This window comes from Myotis nattereri (assembly GCF_964212035.1).
Source record: "Myotis nattereri genome assembly, chromosome: 17".
Taxonomy (NCBI): Eukaryota; Metazoa; Chordata; class Mammalia; order Chiroptera; family Vespertilionidae; genus Myotis; species Myotis nattereri.
Window position 1 is genome coordinate 25,162,846 of NC_138092.1, and position 18,187 is coordinate 25,181,032.

The 18,187-nt window shown below is 38.2% G+C and overlaps 1 protein-coding gene across 1 annotated transcript in view; it reads right to left on the bottom strand.

The window, feature by feature from the left end:
• ENPP2 (ectonucleotide pyrophosphatase/phosphodiesterase 2) overlaps positions 1–18,187 on the bottom strand; it is a gene marked incomplete at its 5' end in the record, with an annotated part of 98,368 nt that overhangs the window by 48,620 nt on the left and 31,561 nt on the right. The window contains 7 exon segments of the mRNA XM_081111666.1: positions 548–603; positions 5,485–5,604; positions 6,311–6,390; positions 6,597–6,694; positions 9,119–9,179; positions 11,667–11,792; positions 15,575–15,730. Of these exon segments, the coding sequence (XP_080967792.1) occupies positions 548–603; positions 5,485–5,604; positions 6,311–6,390; positions 6,597–6,694; positions 9,119–9,179; positions 11,667–11,792; positions 15,575–15,730 (697 nt within the window).

Below are 18,187 nucleotides of genomic sequence, written 5' to 3' on the forward strand. Positions count from 1 at the left end.
CACGGATTCATGTACCAGTGGGGTCCCTCGGCCTGGCCTGCGGGGACTGAGCCGAAACTGGCTCTCCAATATCCTCTGAGGGGTCCCAGATTGTGACAGGGCACAGGCCAGGCTGAGGGACCCCACTGGTGCATGAATCCGTGCACCGGGACTCTAGTATTTATAGAAAATGATAACACAAACCACGGCAATAAACAAAGACAAATACACATTCCCTGGGTGGCAAGTTATCAAAAACCTATGAAAGGGGACAGAGAAATTTAAGGAATGACTAGAAGAGGAAGAGAAAATCTTCCTTACATTTGATTAAGAAAAGATGGGATAAAAGAGAGATAGAAGAGGAAGAGAGGGTGGGAGAAGGAGATGGAAGGGGGGACAGAGAGATGATCTCTGGAAAAAATAACTGGAAGGCTATTTTGAATCAGAAAATATTCGTAAGTTCAAGCACTTTTCCATTTAACTGAAATGAAATAAAATTGAATCAATGTTTCACAAACACAGTCATCACTGTAATTTTACAAACATTGACAAAATAAAGGTAACTTACACAGACCAGAAGAATGTCCCAGCTTTCACCCCTTGCTTGGTGGCTGTGATCCATAGCTAATGAGGAAAAATAAGAGTCTTATAACATGTTCTGAGCTTTGGTCAAGGAAGAAAAAAAAAGTTTTAAAGCATATTAGATCAGCTATCTGATACTTTACCCACACCATAAATTTCACATTATTTGCAATGATTTTTTTTTCACATCTGGAAATCAGAATCATTATTTCCATAAATGTTATTTGATCTGCTCACTGCAACAGCTTTCAAAAGCTCTGCCCTGGTTCTAGTGGCATTTTTAAAAACTCTTATTTCATCTCAAAAGTCTGTTCTGTACCTTTCTCGTCTGATCATTGTTCTGAACATCGCACGTATGTGGCAGAACTCTAATCATCAAAGGACCCAGGAGTGGACCATATGTTTCCTTTACTATTGAAAGCCTACAGAGGAGAATCCCAATTTGGCACACAGATGTCAGGATCTCGAAACCTAGCTTTGTCTCGTTTTGCTTTAAACTAAGTGAATGAAAAGAAAGAGAAAGGTTATTTTTTTTTTATTCTGGATTTTCCTTTGTATCTTTTACTTAGCCTGTTAGGAAATGGAATTTTAGGAATAAGTTCCTGGAATAAGTTAGGCGAACCAAGCATTTCATTAAGTTTTTTAAAATATTATTTCCAGCCCATGCGGTTGTCAGGCAGAAGATAGGGCCGTTAAGAGCCTGAGCTCTGTAGCTAGGTGGCTGGATGTTAAGCCTTGTCCCTGTCATTTACCAGCCTGCAGTCCTCCAGCAAGTTACTTAAGCTCCCTGAACTTCAGTTTCCTTTAAAATATAGGTAATATTCCCTAGCACATAGGCTTATTCTAAGCTGTAAGGACAATACATTTAAAGACCTTAAAACAGTGTCTTGGCATTATACAATAATGGAAAGCAATATAATACAGTTATTCCAGAAACGTTAAAAAACAGTTTAGGATGTGTTCCATTGAAGAGCAGTCTGTGAGAAGAAACCCACTCACTTTAGGAGGCAAACAGGAAGGAGAAGAGTGGCTTGTTTGTTATAAGACCGAAGCAAAAAATGGCCTAGGAATCTCAGCCACTCCCTTTTCTGGTTTCATTGCATCCAGACTTTGAGGGTGTCTTACTGACTCCAGAGAAAACCTTTGGTTTTTGTGATCAAAGCGGTAATTGGGAGATGTAAGGCAGAGAGGAGCTCGGCCATGATTTCAAAAGGCCATGGTTTGAGATGGCTGGCCTGGGAGAGTACTGCAGATTCCCAGCTCCTTAGGGGGTCAGGGCGGGGGTGGGGGGCATGAAAATCCTCAGCCCCCCAAATTGCAGCTGTTGCAGTTGGCAAGCAAGGGATGGGGCAGGAGAGCATAGGCACCCTGTCAGATCCCGGATGTCCTCAGCCTGGCAGAGGTAGGGTCCCGTGGGGATGGATCCGAGAGATAAGGATCTCAGAACGTTCCAAACAGTGTTCCAGGGTTTGGTCCACAGTATATTTCCACCTTATGTACAAACTCTGGCATGCCCAGGTGCCCTGGACTTTCATTCATTCATTCATGTTCCAGCACCTCCGTGAGCAAGTAGGTGCACTCAAACTAAGTGCTGAGCGCCCCACAGGTCCTCAACACCGCACCAGATCCTGAAGAGGCCAGTCTCTCACATTAAGTGATCTGTCTGCATACTTACTTTAATTTCAGGGACACAGCTTAGAGTATTCATTTCCAAACAACTTTCTCGAAAACTGAGTGGCTTGCTATTTTCAAGAAAGCTGTACTAGGCAATATTTGGCAGATATGAAATGTAAGATCAATATGGGGTTTTCTAATGGATTTTTTTTTAATGCAATGTTGTCAAATGATGACCCCGCACTTTCAAATGTTGGTATTGTGGAACACATGCTGATGTTGGCATTATCTTGGCAACAGGAAGCCCTATAAATAACTTTCAGCCAGTAGCACTCAAGGGACAAGATCACCAGAAGCGGGCTTCGCGGGGGTGCAAGGAGAGAGCACTGGGAGAGAAGACACAAGAGGGGGTGCTAAACGTATCCCGATGGCAAAACCAAGATCGTTTGTTCTTTGTACTTTTCTGAACTTTCCCAAATTCTTACAGTGACAAGTAACATCTTTGCAATTGGGGGAAAAAGGTAACCAATTGTATAAAGAGAAATGTTCATGATGAAGACAATGTCAAGTTCAAATGTTTATTTCTTCTCAAAAAAAAAAAAAAAGCAAAATATTTCTCCCTGCTTTTTGGGAGAATTTTTCTAAAAGGAAATTGGCAGCATGGTTAGAAAAATGCAAAAAGAGAACAAATAAGAGCAAATAATTTGAGCTTAACTTAATTATCTAAGATTTTTATTTTTTATAAATATTTTAATTATATTTTTATAAATATTCTCTCTATACCAATTATTTTTTTTTACTGGTGTTTTATGAAATGTACAAGCCTCTTTGAGGAGGATATAAATGTTTAAGAAATATTTATTAAGGCGTAACTCTTCTTATACTATTTATAGTATCTTATACTCTTATCCTGTAGTTTTTTATAGTTTCTGCCCATGTTTTTCCTATAGGCCAAATTTCAATAAAATATGTTTTTAAATTTCAGCTACTATGTTCCTTGGAATTCTTGGTGGTGTCTTGTTCAAGAAGATAGAAGCAAAATCAGTTTCACCACAAATCTTGGTCAGCATTAGGAGAGGACTAAACTTGGTCAAATGTGTCAACTTCGAGCGTCATTAGGAAACAGGCAAACAGTCGAGACAGAGGCTTCACTTCACGGGGCCGGTTAACAGCGATCCCTCTGCTCCGTTTCTGCAGAAGTTAATGAATGTGTGGACTCATCTTCTGAGTCATGTCGACCCAGAGGAAACCTAATGTCAACATTTGGTGTAAAGCGATCCAATTTGATAAAATTACTATTTAGCTCTATATCCTTTGTGGTTCCAGGCAAGTCTGCTTCCATGACAAAATTAATGCAAAAGACCAACGAGCAACAGCTTGATGGAGTTCTAATTTCAATCATTTCATTTACACATACACTGTTCCTCTATCATAAACTGTGTGTGAAATCCACCCCGTAAACAAATTTCACAATGTTCACAACCTAGGTCATCATAGACTTCTGGGAGCCCAGCCTGAATAAAGACAGCAGAATCAGGCCTTCTACTATAAAGAAACACTTCTACAGACATACAGGAAGTCTCCCAATGTTTATTTTTTTAATGAAAAGTCCACATTTAGCCTTGTATGCTGACTTATTATGCGATATGAATATTTTTTCACCATGACCTTTTCTCATAGAGCAATACCATTTTTTTTCTTACTTCATATTCTGTATTTAGCCCACAGATAGCAGCAAACATTTCCAGGTATGAGATCATTTCAGGATGGTAAACACACGGATGTGTGCAGCCCCTGTCCACTCTTCTTGCCATGGTGACCCCAGAGAGGTCTGCCAGCCCTCTTTCCTAACCAGTGCCCCAGGGAGACACAGCCCCCAGTCACAGTTGACATGAGATGGAACCGTTTGCCATTCTTCTCCCACAGGTTTCTGATTGACTATGTGTACCGGGTTGTGTTTCTGTGGGGATTATCACCCTTCTACCCTCAGTCAGTTCTGTCCTTTCAACAACCATTGCCCTGCGTTGCTGCTTTGCTCATGAGTGACCAAAGCAATTGCCTAACCAAGCACATAGTCACAGGAAAAATATTATGTGGAAAGCCATTTTACTTTTGCCCAACCATTTAATCTGAAGTAAATAGGATAATTTCTTTCAAAGTATTAATTTTCTGGCCCAGCAGCAAGGTAGGATTCCACATATTACATGGAACTTCCAAGATTTTGAAAAAAATGGGTTAAACAAACAAAAAAATAATAATTAAATTACTGTGGGTTTCATCGAGTTCCCTTTTTTCAGCAAGTTTCCCTATTTCTGTTCACATGTCACCTGGGCCAAAATTTTGGGGTAGTTACAGTTATTCACTCCTTTTTCTCATTGTACCCCCAAATCTAATAAATCATTAAGACCTGACTATTCCTTCTTCAAAATATTTCTAAAATTCATCCCTCTGTCAGCATTTCCACCACTATTACCCTAATGAAGATACTTATCATCTCATGCTTTTATAATCATAACTGCACATAAATGTACACACACATAAATATCTGTATATATACACTAGAGGCCCGATGCACAAAGATTCTTGCAAGAATGGCCCTTCCTTCCCCTGACTGCTGGCACTGCCTTCACTCCGGCCCGGAGCCACCTTTCTGCCTTCATTCTGACCCGGAGCAGCCTTTCCGCCTTCCTATGCTGCCCAGAGGCCTGGAGCGGCTGGGGTGGTGAGGAATGCCTGAGTCATTGCCATGGCAATAATGCAAGCGTCCCACCCCGCCCCTGGCTGCTCGGAGCCTGTGTATGCAAATTAACCCATCATCTTTGTTAGGTTAATTTGCATACTCACTCCTGATTGGCTGGCGGACATTGCAAAGGTACGGTCAATCTGCATCTTTCTTTTTTATTAGTGTAGATTACAGATGCACATGTATATACATGCCTATAGAAATACATCATACATGTATAAATACAGATACACATACATATTATATACATATACAGGGTGGGGAAAAGTAGGTTTGTGAGTACATAAATAATTTATTCTTGCATTATTTTTTGTATGGGAAATAATACAATAATTAATAAAAATAATACTGGAAGAAACTGTATTTTATTTACTCACAATTATAAGCCTACTTTTGCCCCATCCTGTATATTATGTACATACATACACCTACAGATATATACATAATAACAAAAGAAAGAAACATTGCTAAGTGTGAGAAAATTACATGCACCTCTTTTCTTGGTAACCACTTTGGGGATGAAATGTTTCAATGCACAGACACACACCCCAAAATGCAAAACTTACCGGTTGACCTCCCCACCATCGATGATTAAATTTCTCTCGCCCCCGAAGATGGAAAGTGGCATCAAATACAGGATCATACATTGAGTTGCCAACAATTCCATGTGATTCTGGATACAGCCCCTTTGAGTAAAAGGAAATTTATCACTAAAGTAACCATAATCCACCCACATTAGTTCTATTATAAATTTTCTTATCATAAAAGGTTTTATAGAAACAATTTCTAAAAGTATGGGTCTGAGCAAACATAAATATTACCTACAGACTGATTTTAAGTCATCTGATAAACTTGACATTATTATAAAGAAGTTTAATATTTGGCAACTGTTGCAATTTAATAAGATGGCAACAAATTTATTATACCAAATTAATCTTTAATTGAAATTTACTTATGTACCTCCAAAAACATTTCTATGTCTACATCCATTTTTCCTTTTTCTAAGTTCTATTTCTACCCTAAACAAAAACTAATAAGCATAATTAAGCTAATTAAGGATATTTTTAAAGAAGAAAGCAAGGTAGAAATGGAAGTATCTGAAAATTAATACATAGCAGCCCTTAAGTCAACATTTTTATTTGAAAATTCAGAGGTTTAATGTGTGTGTTCAGAGAAAACTGTACCTAAAAAAGGGTTTGTTTTAAAGTTACTTTGACATCGGGTCACCTACAACGTCGTAAAAGGCATTTACTGTGAACAGCTGAGGCAGTTATGATGAAAACAGAAACATTTTCTTTGAACACTACGGAACATCTTTTAAAAAATCTCCCTTTAAGTCATTTCAGGACGAAATCAGCCCTTTGAATTTATATCATTTGAAAAAATACTTACAGTGGCCAAAGTGTATAAGTTGGGGAAAGTTTTCGTCGGGTACACAGGCCTCATGTAGGGAGAATGTGTGCCACAAGACCCTGGGAACGGAAGTTTAGATCAGAACAAAAGAACTGGCAGGAATCACTTCGTGCATAGAAACCCATTCTATAAACCACCAAAGGCACGTGTTAATCTTTACTTTTATATTTCCAGTAACAACATACATTTCCAGCCATGTGTCCAGAGATCTCAAAGCCCATAGCTGAACCGTTACTTTGCAGGTCATGGATTACAGATGACTTACTTAGTTTTTCAATGTTAGGCATGACCTTGCTGCCTTTTTTCATGTATGAGGCACGGAAACCATCCACAGAGAAGATGATTAATGGAGGGCGAACGAACCTGAAACATAACACATTAAGCTTTAGAAAAATGATTGCCACAGAGTTTCCATTATGCTGAATCATTCTCAATAATTGGGACCAATGATTTCCAAGATGAAACCAACGATACTGCTGAGCTCCCAGCCACATAGCATTTGTGGCACCTGAAGTCCAGAGTTAAATGGCCAAAATCATAAAATAGCAGGTGAAGGGACTGATATCCCCTAATGTACTTCCTCCATGGCTGCCTCTCACATTGCAAACAAGGTTTTTCACAATGTAAAAAGCTGTTATATTTGCCTAGAATATGCATTCTCTCATTTGCTATCTGGAAAACTTCTATTTGCTCTTTAAAACCCAGCTCAAGGTTTTCTCTTGTATAATATTAGTTGCTTACACTTCTGAAATCCTTTAAGATATCAATTCATACCTCTTTTATCATTTATACTAGAGGCCCAGTGCATGAAAATTCATGCACTGGGGGATGGGGGGAGGGGGGTCTCTTAGCCCAGCCTGCACCTTCTCACAGTCCAGAAGTCCTCAGGGAATGTCCTACTGATGGCTTAGGCCCACTCAGGGGACAGCGCCACCCCCATCACACCACTGCAGCCACCACCGGTCTCCCCCTGCAGGAGGCAACTGGACAGGCCAATCAGGGGATGGTGCCGGCCCTCCCCCACACACATTGCCCCTTAGCCACCACTGGTCCCTGCCCCCATCACCGTTCCCTCCCTCTGCCCACTGGCAAGTGCCTTGGCTGGCCTGGCACCGCCTGCTTGCCAGCCCCGCCCCCTGCCAACTGGTCGTTCTGCCGTTCAGTAGATTTGCATATTATGCTTTTATTATATAGGATATGTTACATTATAGTATAATGATCTGTTAAAGTGTTTAACTTCTTCACTAGTTTCAAAGCACAGTTTGTGTCTTATTCATCTTTTTATTTTCTGGACCCACAGTAGGGCTTCAATAAATATTTATTACATACATACATGAATGAATGAATGAATGGATGGATATAAAATTAATAACAGTAGCACTCCTGTCACTAGAACTAAGCACTAATAAAAATTTATTTTAGGTTTAATTATAAAATAATTGCAAAAATAATTTAAATTATTGAAGATCTCTAAAATTTAATCAGTAAAGGACTAGACTATACATCTAACTAGGGAAGGATCTGATGAAATAGGCCCTTTGTTATATTCTAAATATTCAGTTATTTAATCAGACTTGAGACTACTAAACTATAAGCAAAACTGTTTCTGATAATTCAGCTAATATAGGCTTGAGATTATTTGAAGCCACATAATAAAAAGGCATATTTTAAATGAGTCACATATAAAGCATTTAGAGCAATACTATGTGAGAGTTCATTATTATCATTACTATTATCAGTTAACAAGGCTTCTACCACTTAGACTGGTTTTTCCTCAAAAATAACTGAACACATTTTAAAGTCAGAAACCATTGCCATCCCATTCTAACAGTCCAAAGACATTCAGGTGGCCCATTACAGTTAAAAAGGAGGCCAGAATCGAGATAATATCTAAATATTTGGATTTAGCTCTAGCTGGTTTTGCTCAGTGGGTAGAGTGTCGGTCTGTGACTGAAGGGTCCTGGGTTTGATTCCGATCAAGGTCACATGCCCAGGTTTTGGTATCGATCCCCAGTAGGGGACATGTGGGAGGCAGCCAATCAATGATTCTCTCTCATCATTAATGTTTCTATCTCTCTCACCCGCTCCCTTCCTCTCTGAAATCAATAAAAATATATTTAAAAAAAATAAATTTAAAATAAATAAATACTTGGATTTGGTGTCCCAACTTTGCTTAAAACAAAAACACATTCCAACAAATACATTTATAAAAACACATTTGTTGAAAATTTTTTTTCTGACAGGCATTCTAAGGGTCCATGAATTTTCAACAGTTTCCTGAAAAGCATAAGTGCCTTCTGCTGGTCCCACTTGAGTACTGGGGTGTCATCCTGCTTTGGTAGTAGGTCAGGTTTCTATAGCATCTTGTAGATGTTACCATCTCAGATGATATTTTTGAGTTCTAGAGTCTTCCCTCCACCCCCCCCAAAAAAAGGCAAAAGCAGCACTTTAGGGGGGGACAAAACACACTAAAAAACAAAAAAACAAATCTCTGTAGAAATGTTTCTTTCCTCCTTCAGTGACATTTAGATACACTTTGTAAAATCTCCAGCTAAGTCGGAGAATAGAGAATACCAGTCTCTGACATGTCAGAAGTGTTAGAAAAAATATTTCTGTGAATTTCTCTACTTCAAGATGCACATTGTAGCTTTTGACTTATTATTCACAAGTTCGCCCGGATAAGTGGATTTCAGTTTTGCATCCTTTTTAAGCATTTGCCTATCTATATCCTGTGACAGTTCATCAATTAATACATAAAATTTCATGCTATTCATAAAATATACTTACCCTGCAGGACATTCTGGTGTCTTTATTTCCTCACAGTCATCATCTACCCAATGTGACTCTCCTATAAGGAAAATGGGTCAATGTATTGGTGAATCAAATTATAGGTGCCATCCAGAGCCTTTAAGAGTACAATTCCAGGACCTGTGTTCTGGTTGGTATTTGTTGCTTATGGGACACCATCCAAAAAGAAACTCAGAAATAAAGCCTGGTGTCTGGTTTGGCTTCCTAAAGCACACCCATACACAACGGGAAATCTAAGGTTTAATAACCCCGAGTGGTGTTTATGCGAGCCTTCGGAGTCTAAATGGTTTCTAGATAAAAACACCAGTGGCGTCAGTGAATAACATTTCATGTTTGTTTCCCTCCAGAAATAAACTGTTTGGTCATTAGATGGAACATTCTCCCCGCCTCCCACTAAACATCTCAAAGCCAGAGACAGCATGGCACCACTTTTCTTAGGTTGAGAGAAAAAGTTTAGAATATGCAGGGACGATAGCTGGGAGATTGCAATAGATTATTTGCCAATGGATCTGTGTACAGCCCTTGAATTTAGGAATAAAAACCAATGCTTTCTTTCACTTTTATCTCCCACCAAGATCTGAGAGCATAAACTACATCTTCTAAGGACAGAGAAGAGAAAGAACTCAGATTTAAAAAAACAAAAAAAAAACGTGGCCTCTTTTAGAGAAAATAAAAATTATCAAAATAATTTACCTTAAATTGTTGTAAAACAAACAAAAATCACAAGCCTTAAACATAAGTAAAATTTGTGACCAAGACTTTGGAGAAATTGCTCCCATGTAAATAGCATTGGAAATCTCCCTGGTCAACAAGAATCTAAGTACTAACAACTGTGTAAGTAAGTACCACGCTCCCTAAAATGTAATAACCCAGGGTACCCTGCACACATGGGCCTCACAAAGGTATTGAAACTAGAATTTTAAACCAGCAAAAGCTGGTTTAATGATTCAATGACCAATGATACCTAGGACTTTTTCTTTATTTTCTCATCTAATAGCCTTTGTGGCTTATTGGTACATTTACTACATAGGGAAATAAAAGGGAAGAGGAAACAAATTTTCAATTTAAGTTATGCTTTATCAACAGTGACAATGATTATTTGGATAGGGGGAATTTTCCTAATTTAATATTAATGTAATACCTTCTTGCCACAACCGAATACTACACGTTTCAGAACTGATTTGCTTTTCCCCTCAATTTTTTTCTTTAACTTTTATGTTTAGTATTTTAAAGTTTGCAACTACAGTTGACATATAATATTATATTAGCTTCAGGTGTATAACATAGTGATTAGACATTTATATAATTTCTGAAATGATCACCCCGATAATTCCATTACCCATCTGACACCATACATAGCTACTACAATGTTATTGTCTAGATTCCCTATGCTTAACAGAAACTCTTCTTGAATATCCCATGCCACAGCTTGGAAGGACTTAAGTCAGACACCAAAAAGTGACTTGCAAACTTTACATAAATATTCTTGGATCTTTCCATTAACTTCTATAAGTGGGTGCATGGCAACTGAAACTCCTTAAAGACAGAAACTGCATCTTATATTTTTGGTAGTCTACTAATCTGGCCTCTACTTCCAGATGCACTGGAGGTTAAATCCTAAAAAGATTATAAAGTTTATATTAAAAACACTCACAGTTTCAATTATTTATTACTGGAAGAAAACCATCATATTATACCATCAGGCATCCAAAGTCAGTGCACACGCATGCATGGCTTTGGGGTAGGACAGGAGCTATTGACGCCCTGACCTTCTTTATCAACCTTCTTTACCTCATCTGGCGGCTACTAGTGCCTGGGCTTCCAACTGTCAGGACCCCTGGCCTCAGGGTAAGAACTCAAATTTACCTTCCCGGCTGCTGTAGAGCAGCCCAAAGTGAAACTTTACCTGGGACCGCATCCTTGCTCGCCTCCCTCTGCCCCCACTTCCCTTACTCTCTCACATGGGTTTTTCTGCAGAATATTCCCTCAATAAATTCCACGTATGGCATTCCTTTCTCAGGCTCTGCTTCTAGGAAACCAAGGCAGGAACTTTAAACATCTCTTCATTACTGTGGTTCTAGCTAAATTCAAAATTTGGGGTTATTTCCTTGTTATTTCAGATCAGTAAGAGGCAGGGAAGCAAAACTAAGAAGGAAGCATGAGAAATGTAAAGGCGCATCTCATTTCCTCCTCCAAAGCCCATAGCCAAGGCATTATATCCCCAATAGCCAGGATGTCTTGGAGTATCTCCAGTCTTTATTCCTTTGTTTTAATTTTTTATATATTTATTTTTATTGATTGCAGAGAGAGAAAGGGAAAGAGAGAGATAGAAACATCAGTGATGAGACAGAATCATTGATTGGCTGCATCCTGCACAGTCCCTACTGGGGATGGAGCCCAAAACCTGGGCATGTGCCCTGACCGGGAATCTAACCGTGATCTCCTGGTTCATGGGTTGATGTTCAACCATTGAGCCACACCAGTTTTTATTCTTTTAAAGCTCAAGTCAATCCAAGGAAACATGTACCTTTGCAAACCACTTGGTAGTTAGTACAGCAGTCTCCCCTGGCCAAGCAGTCCTCTGAGCAGTGACAAGCATGGTCGTCATTTCTTACTTCTCCGCATCTGTCCTTGGTACACTCCCAGCCGCCAGCTGAAATCGGCACAAGAAAACACTTTCGCTGCTTCACGCAAACCAAATGAAAGAGGCCACAATTGCTCACAAGGGTTGCCAACAAAAAGAGCTAAAAACCCCACATCATTTCATCTGCTTGTGAAATTAGAGTTGGCCTGACGCCCAGATGATATTTGGAGGACTTACACATAGAATGAATGCCTGATTTTTAAATCAGAGTACAAAGCCAAACATGATCGGGCTCCTTAGGGGGAAAAAAATGGAACCCTTACTGATTGCGCACTCTCCTAAAAGACCCAATAAAATGTATGGGATCGGAGTTTTGTAATAGGGGTATATACCATTGTAGGCATAGTCACGATAGCTCAGCTCTTGATTTCCAAAGTAGCTTTACTTAACTTTAATCAGCTTGATATAAATGATAATGTAACTAACTGGCCTCTACTTCCAGACGCACTGGAAGTTAAATCCTAAAAAGATTATAAAGGGATATTAAAAACACTCACAGTTCCAATCATTAACCAAAGTGGAGTGCTACCTACACTAAGAGAGGTCAGAGTCCCTATATTCGTGAAGGCCAGGAGGCCGGTATGGACTTCTGTCGGAGCATACTTGATTGAGAGCTCAAGACTCAACTCTCCCCAGAGAATATTTTCAGAAAAGTAATATTTTCATTTTAAAGAGAGTGTTTTATTTTTTGTTTTGGCTTTTTGTCCATTAGACTGTAAGTTCCAAAGCAGAAAAACACCCTCCCCGCTTTTTCACCATTCTATCTTCAGTGCTTGAGACTGTGCCTAGCGCACATATGGAATTCCATGAACATCTATTCCATCCCATTGAAAATTACCATGAAAATAAAATACGACTCTTTAAATTCAGGATTGCCATATTGAGACACTTCATAGTAAATTCATTTCTTCAATAAATACTTCTATGTTTTCTGTGTTCTAGGTGTGAAGAAGAGGGAAGACCCGATCCTGTCTGCATGGAGCTTACATTCCAATTGGGATAGACAGACCATAAGCAAGAAAACAGGATAATGTCAGCTTGTGCTGAGTGCTGGGAAAGAAGCAACAGGTGGCACTGACAAACAGTGACAGGGTGGGGCTCTGGTTGAGGTAGAATGGTCAAGAAAGCCTCTTCTGAGCTATAAGACCCTTCAAGTCTTCATCTCCTAAAATATATCCTAAGGGGAAGGCAATGATTTTAAAAAGCCATGCTGCTCCTTATTAATAGCCTACTACACACCATTATTAAGTGAATAAACAGACAAAAAGATAATAGTTGCCATTCTAGGGAATCATGCCACTACTGTTTCATTTCTATTCTTTTAGCGTTACCTTTGCATCCTGATTCAATTTTCTGATTTCATTTTCCTATCTCCACTGCCTTCTCTTCCCAAGAAGATTAAATGCTTGGAATTCCTTTATCCAGACCTAGTCCCAAGGATCAACCATTTTCCAAGGTGACTTTGATTGATAGAGATCATGGGGTTTTTTTCCCCCCAATTCAAGGATAATTCTACCCTCCAGCATACTTTTATTCCTCCCCAAATTCCATAAGGAAATCCATTTGCTTGCAAAACAGCATCACTATTAACAAGTTTGATTTATTGAGGAACTACTTACTTCATAGAATAATGAAGTTTTTAAAAATTCAGAGTTCAGAGTGAACTATAATGCAAGGTATGAGTCAATCAACTGCCTAATTTTCAAAGCAAGCATGGGAATAAACATAAAAGCATTTAACCTTACTGGATGATAAGAAAGTTACCTATCAGATCTGAAAAAAAAGACTTTAAAAATGAGGATATCCATTTTAAAAATGAGAACTGCTGAAAAGAGAGTAGTAGCTCGTGTGCCCTTGGACAGGAAGATAAACTTTGAGAGTATAATTTTTGTAATATATATTTAATTTTTTAAATGCATATACATTTTTTTGCATATACATTTTTATCACACTCATAGGAATTTATCTTAAGGAAAATAGACAAAAATATAAATATGCATGAATAATGTTCAATGATATATTAATAATAGTAAAAATGTAGGAAAATATAAGTGCTGGTCAATTTCTCAATGAAGTAGGTTATATCTGTTCAATGGACTACTATGCAGGCATTCGGCATATATATACACACTTGTATAAATATAGATACACACAAAATAGTCAGAATTTACACTGAAACATTGATTGTGCTTATCCCCAGAGAGTGCTTCTATCAGCAAAGTAGAATCGCAAAGACTGTTTTCATTAGCCTTTTGTGGTTATTTAATATTTGATTGATATTTGATTCTTCCACATTTGGCATATGTTATCTTTATGCATGGAGAATAAATGACTTTAAACATGTTATTGTAGTCCATATTTATTAAACCTGGGAAGAAAGGCATGAGCTATGTTCAGAAAAGGCTAAGCTGGCGTCAGGAGATCCATTAAACTTTGCAAGGAGCTCTGAGATCAGGAATCCAGATGGCTGCCATGACGTGTCAGGGACAAGATACTCAACATAGAGAGGAAACGTAAAATGTTAGTTAGTTCCTCACTGCCAAGCAAACACCAGCTGCTGGTTTGAAAGAATGTGTTAGAGCCAACGGACTCTGCTGGAACATCTGTTCCATCCATACGTGTAGTTTACAAGGTTCTCAGCATTTAAGTTTGCAGACTCACAACCAAGGAAACTGGGAGGAGTTCCAAAGGAAAGTAACCGCCCCCCCCCCCGCACCCCCTCCCACCCCCCCGCCCTCCACCCCCAAATGCCAAAATGTTTGGAAAATGTATTGTGCAACAAAACACAAAAAACAACCTAATAAAACATTTCTTATTTGGGGAATGGGGGGGGACAAACAAATCAGAACTAATAAAGCAGTTGATGTCAGTTTTCATATAAATTAAGGACTATTTCCTTAGTAGAGGAGAATAATGTCTCTGTTTCTAATGATATTATTAGAAAGGTCAGAGCAAAATCAATAGAACCTAGATTTTTTTAAAGAATCAGCTCATCAGAGAAGTCCAAAAGCAAGTAATAACTTGGCCATGGAGCTGTGGAATCTCTGCACCTAGTGGTCTGAAGTGCAGGGTTGAGTGTCATCTTTCTCAGAGAGTTTGAATGTGATGCTGCCCCGAGGCATGGTGGGCAGCAAACAAGGTATCATCCAAGTCCTACATAAAGTATTGGGCTTTAGGAACAGAGTAGGTGGGATGGCAAAAGTCTCCAAAAGTGCTCCAGAAGCCTGTCTATTCTACTGACTGTTCTAGTATAGAAGAAATATGCCAGAAAGCGATTGTAGAGCCACACTGAGCAGGTGATCCCAAGTAGGATTCCAGAGCAATTTTCCACTTGCACAGAGAACTGGGAATAAAATCCAGGTAGACCATAGTCACTATACGATATGATAAAATAAAAAAATGCCAGAAACTGTGCAAGATAGATAGATAAATGCAAATAAAAAAACCAACACTTTATGAACATGCACAATTTCAGCCCAGGTACCCGGGCAGTGAATGCAGGAATTGACAGTAAGAAACAGAAATGATGAAGATTAAAGACAAAAAAAACAAAACAAAACAAAACAAACAAAAAAAAACGCCCAGCCACAAATATTTCCAAAATCAGGTAATGACTGCAGCAGCTAAGAACCTTCTTGTATGGAAACAAGAGTCACGCTGGGTGTACGCATCATAAAATTGACGGTCATTCAAGTAACAAAACTCAAACCCAGAGTTTGGTTTGGCAAAAGCAGGGTATATAACAGTAGGGGTTGATCTAATCGAGGCTAGAGGACCCAAAAGTTGCATACCTGTCTTCAGACAAAGCTCATCAAAGTCATGGCAGCAACTGCTGTAGCTCTTACACAGGTTGTCACACCGACAATCAGGAGGTCCAACCTCTTGAAGTTCAAAGCATCTGCCCTTACAAGATCCAGAGGTGTTGGTCCAGGGGGAGTCTGATAACACTGCAAGATACAAGAGACAAAAGAAGTGAGTCATGTCACCGTGGAGGGGTGGCCCTGGGAAGCGGTGCAGTGCAGTAATACAGTCACACTCTGGCTGAGCAGCATGGCTCTGTCACCTGCTAGCAGGTTGTTGAACTTTCTTGTGCCAGTTTCCCCATCTGTAAAGTGAGGGGATTAATAAAAGTAACTCAAGGTTATAAAGAGAATTAAATGAAACAATCCATGCAAAACACTACCAGGCGGTCAGACATAGAGAGAGTGTAACAAGTGTCAGCTATTGGGTTTATGCTTTTTACAATTATGACTACAAATCTGTGAGGGTTAGTGTCTCTGTGGATGTGAATGATGTCAGGACAGAAGAGAACTTCGATCTATGTACTGAGAGACAAGAGCTCATTTCCCTATTTGAAAATCCATAGATTTTTTGTAACGAAAATTGAGCCTACATGTTCTGAGAACAATCTGACCACAGGGGATTGAAATAGAGATTTAAGGTTTCTTCCAGCCACAAAACCTATACCTATAACCTGAGTTACACAAACACAAATTCCATAATCTTAGCTTGTCAAAAATAAATTCCCATTCATTGTTTTCATATGATCATTGCATAGCTAGAAATCTTAAGAATCAACTAAAAGTTAAATGGAAGTTACATTCATCATACTACTTAAAAGATAAAATATCTGGGAATAAATGTAATAGGACCCATGTAGAACCTACATGAAGAACACATTAAAACTTTACATAAGGATATTTTAAAAGACTTAATTAAATGGAAAGCTATACCATCTTGGAGGTAAAAAGATCCACATTATAAAAATATCAGTTCTCCCTAAATAAACCTAAAGATTCAATGCATTCACAATAAAAATAGAAAGAGGATTACTTGAAACTTGAAAGAATATTAAATGTTTATAAAAAATAAATATAGAAAAAAATAGAAAAGAAAGAGTAGTTTGATGAAGACTAAATGGTAAAATATATTCTGAAGTTAAATAATTAGCATAGATTGGTATTAGAAAGTAAGTAGATCAGTGTTGGGGGTGGAGAGAGGAAATCGGACCAAATATCTGAGAATTTATTTTATAATGCAAGTAACATTTTAATTTTTAAAAAAATTTAAATTACAGTTTATATTTAATATTATTTCGTATTATAAAGGTAACATTTTAAATCAAAGGAAGAATGAAAACTTAATCAGTAAGTGAAAGAAGGATTAATCAGTAAGTTGTGCTGGAATAACAAGCTGTCTGAAAAAAAATTAAACTGGATCTTCATCCTAGCTTACAAAATAATTACCTTCTTTTGAACAGAATGTATAAGCAGTGTCATGCCTGTTCCTAGAGATAAATACTTTTGTAAAATACAATACAATTCAGAAATATCTATCAGTTCTTAAAATGCATATGAGTCTTTCATCCAGAAATTCCATTACTAGAATTTACCTCTCATACATATTTGAAAAAATTTGCTAAGATATATGTACAAGAACTATTCTAGCCATAAATGAAATATTTCGTAGCCCTTAAAAGAATGTGCAGTTCTGTGTAGGCTAATATGGAAAGATCTACAAAATATCTAAACAATTTTTTTTTAAGATCAAAGTACAGCCCTGGACAGTGTGGCAAAATGGTTAGAGTGTCAGCTGGCAGCTAGTCAAGGGCATGTACTTTGGTCACAGGTTCATTCCCCACCGTGGTCAGAAAGCATGTTAGGGGGCAACCAATCGATGTCTCTCTCTCTCTCTCTCTCTCTCTCTCTCTCTCTCTCTCTCTCTCTCCCTGCCCCCACCTCCCTATCACTCTCTCTAAAAATCAATGGAAAAATATCCTCTGGTGAAGATTAGTAATAACAACAATAACAACAAAAAGATCAAAGTACAAAACAGTGTTATAATATTACATATAACTGAGATACAAAGAGCAATAAGGAAAACAATCAAAAATAAAAACAGAGCCAGAGATAGCTAGTGATGAGGGAGAAGGAGAGGGTGGGGGCAGAGGCATGGAGAAAAAGTGCAAGTATGCATAACTTTTTAAAAATAATCTTTTTGTTCCTGTAATGAAATATTTACTGAAATTGCATTTGGGGAAAATAACTAACAAAGAGGGAGACAAAGAGACTTTTAACGTTTTTGTTTGCTTATTTACTAGTACATACTTCTGTCTCTCACGTGTCTATGCATATATGCATATATATATATAATATTTATAACATAACATGTATTACATACAAATACCCTAATAAGTGTTGTTTATGCCATGCTACTTGTAATTTTATTTCTTTATTTACATGTTTATAATCTTTTAATTTTTTTATAATCAATATGCATTTCTTTTAAAATCAAGAAAACAGGCACAGGGGAGAACAGATGCGAAATGACATTTCTAGGTTCAGCGAAGCCATTTATCTGAACATCCTGTTCACCCCTCACTCCTCTGTCCTCTTTGAAGTCAG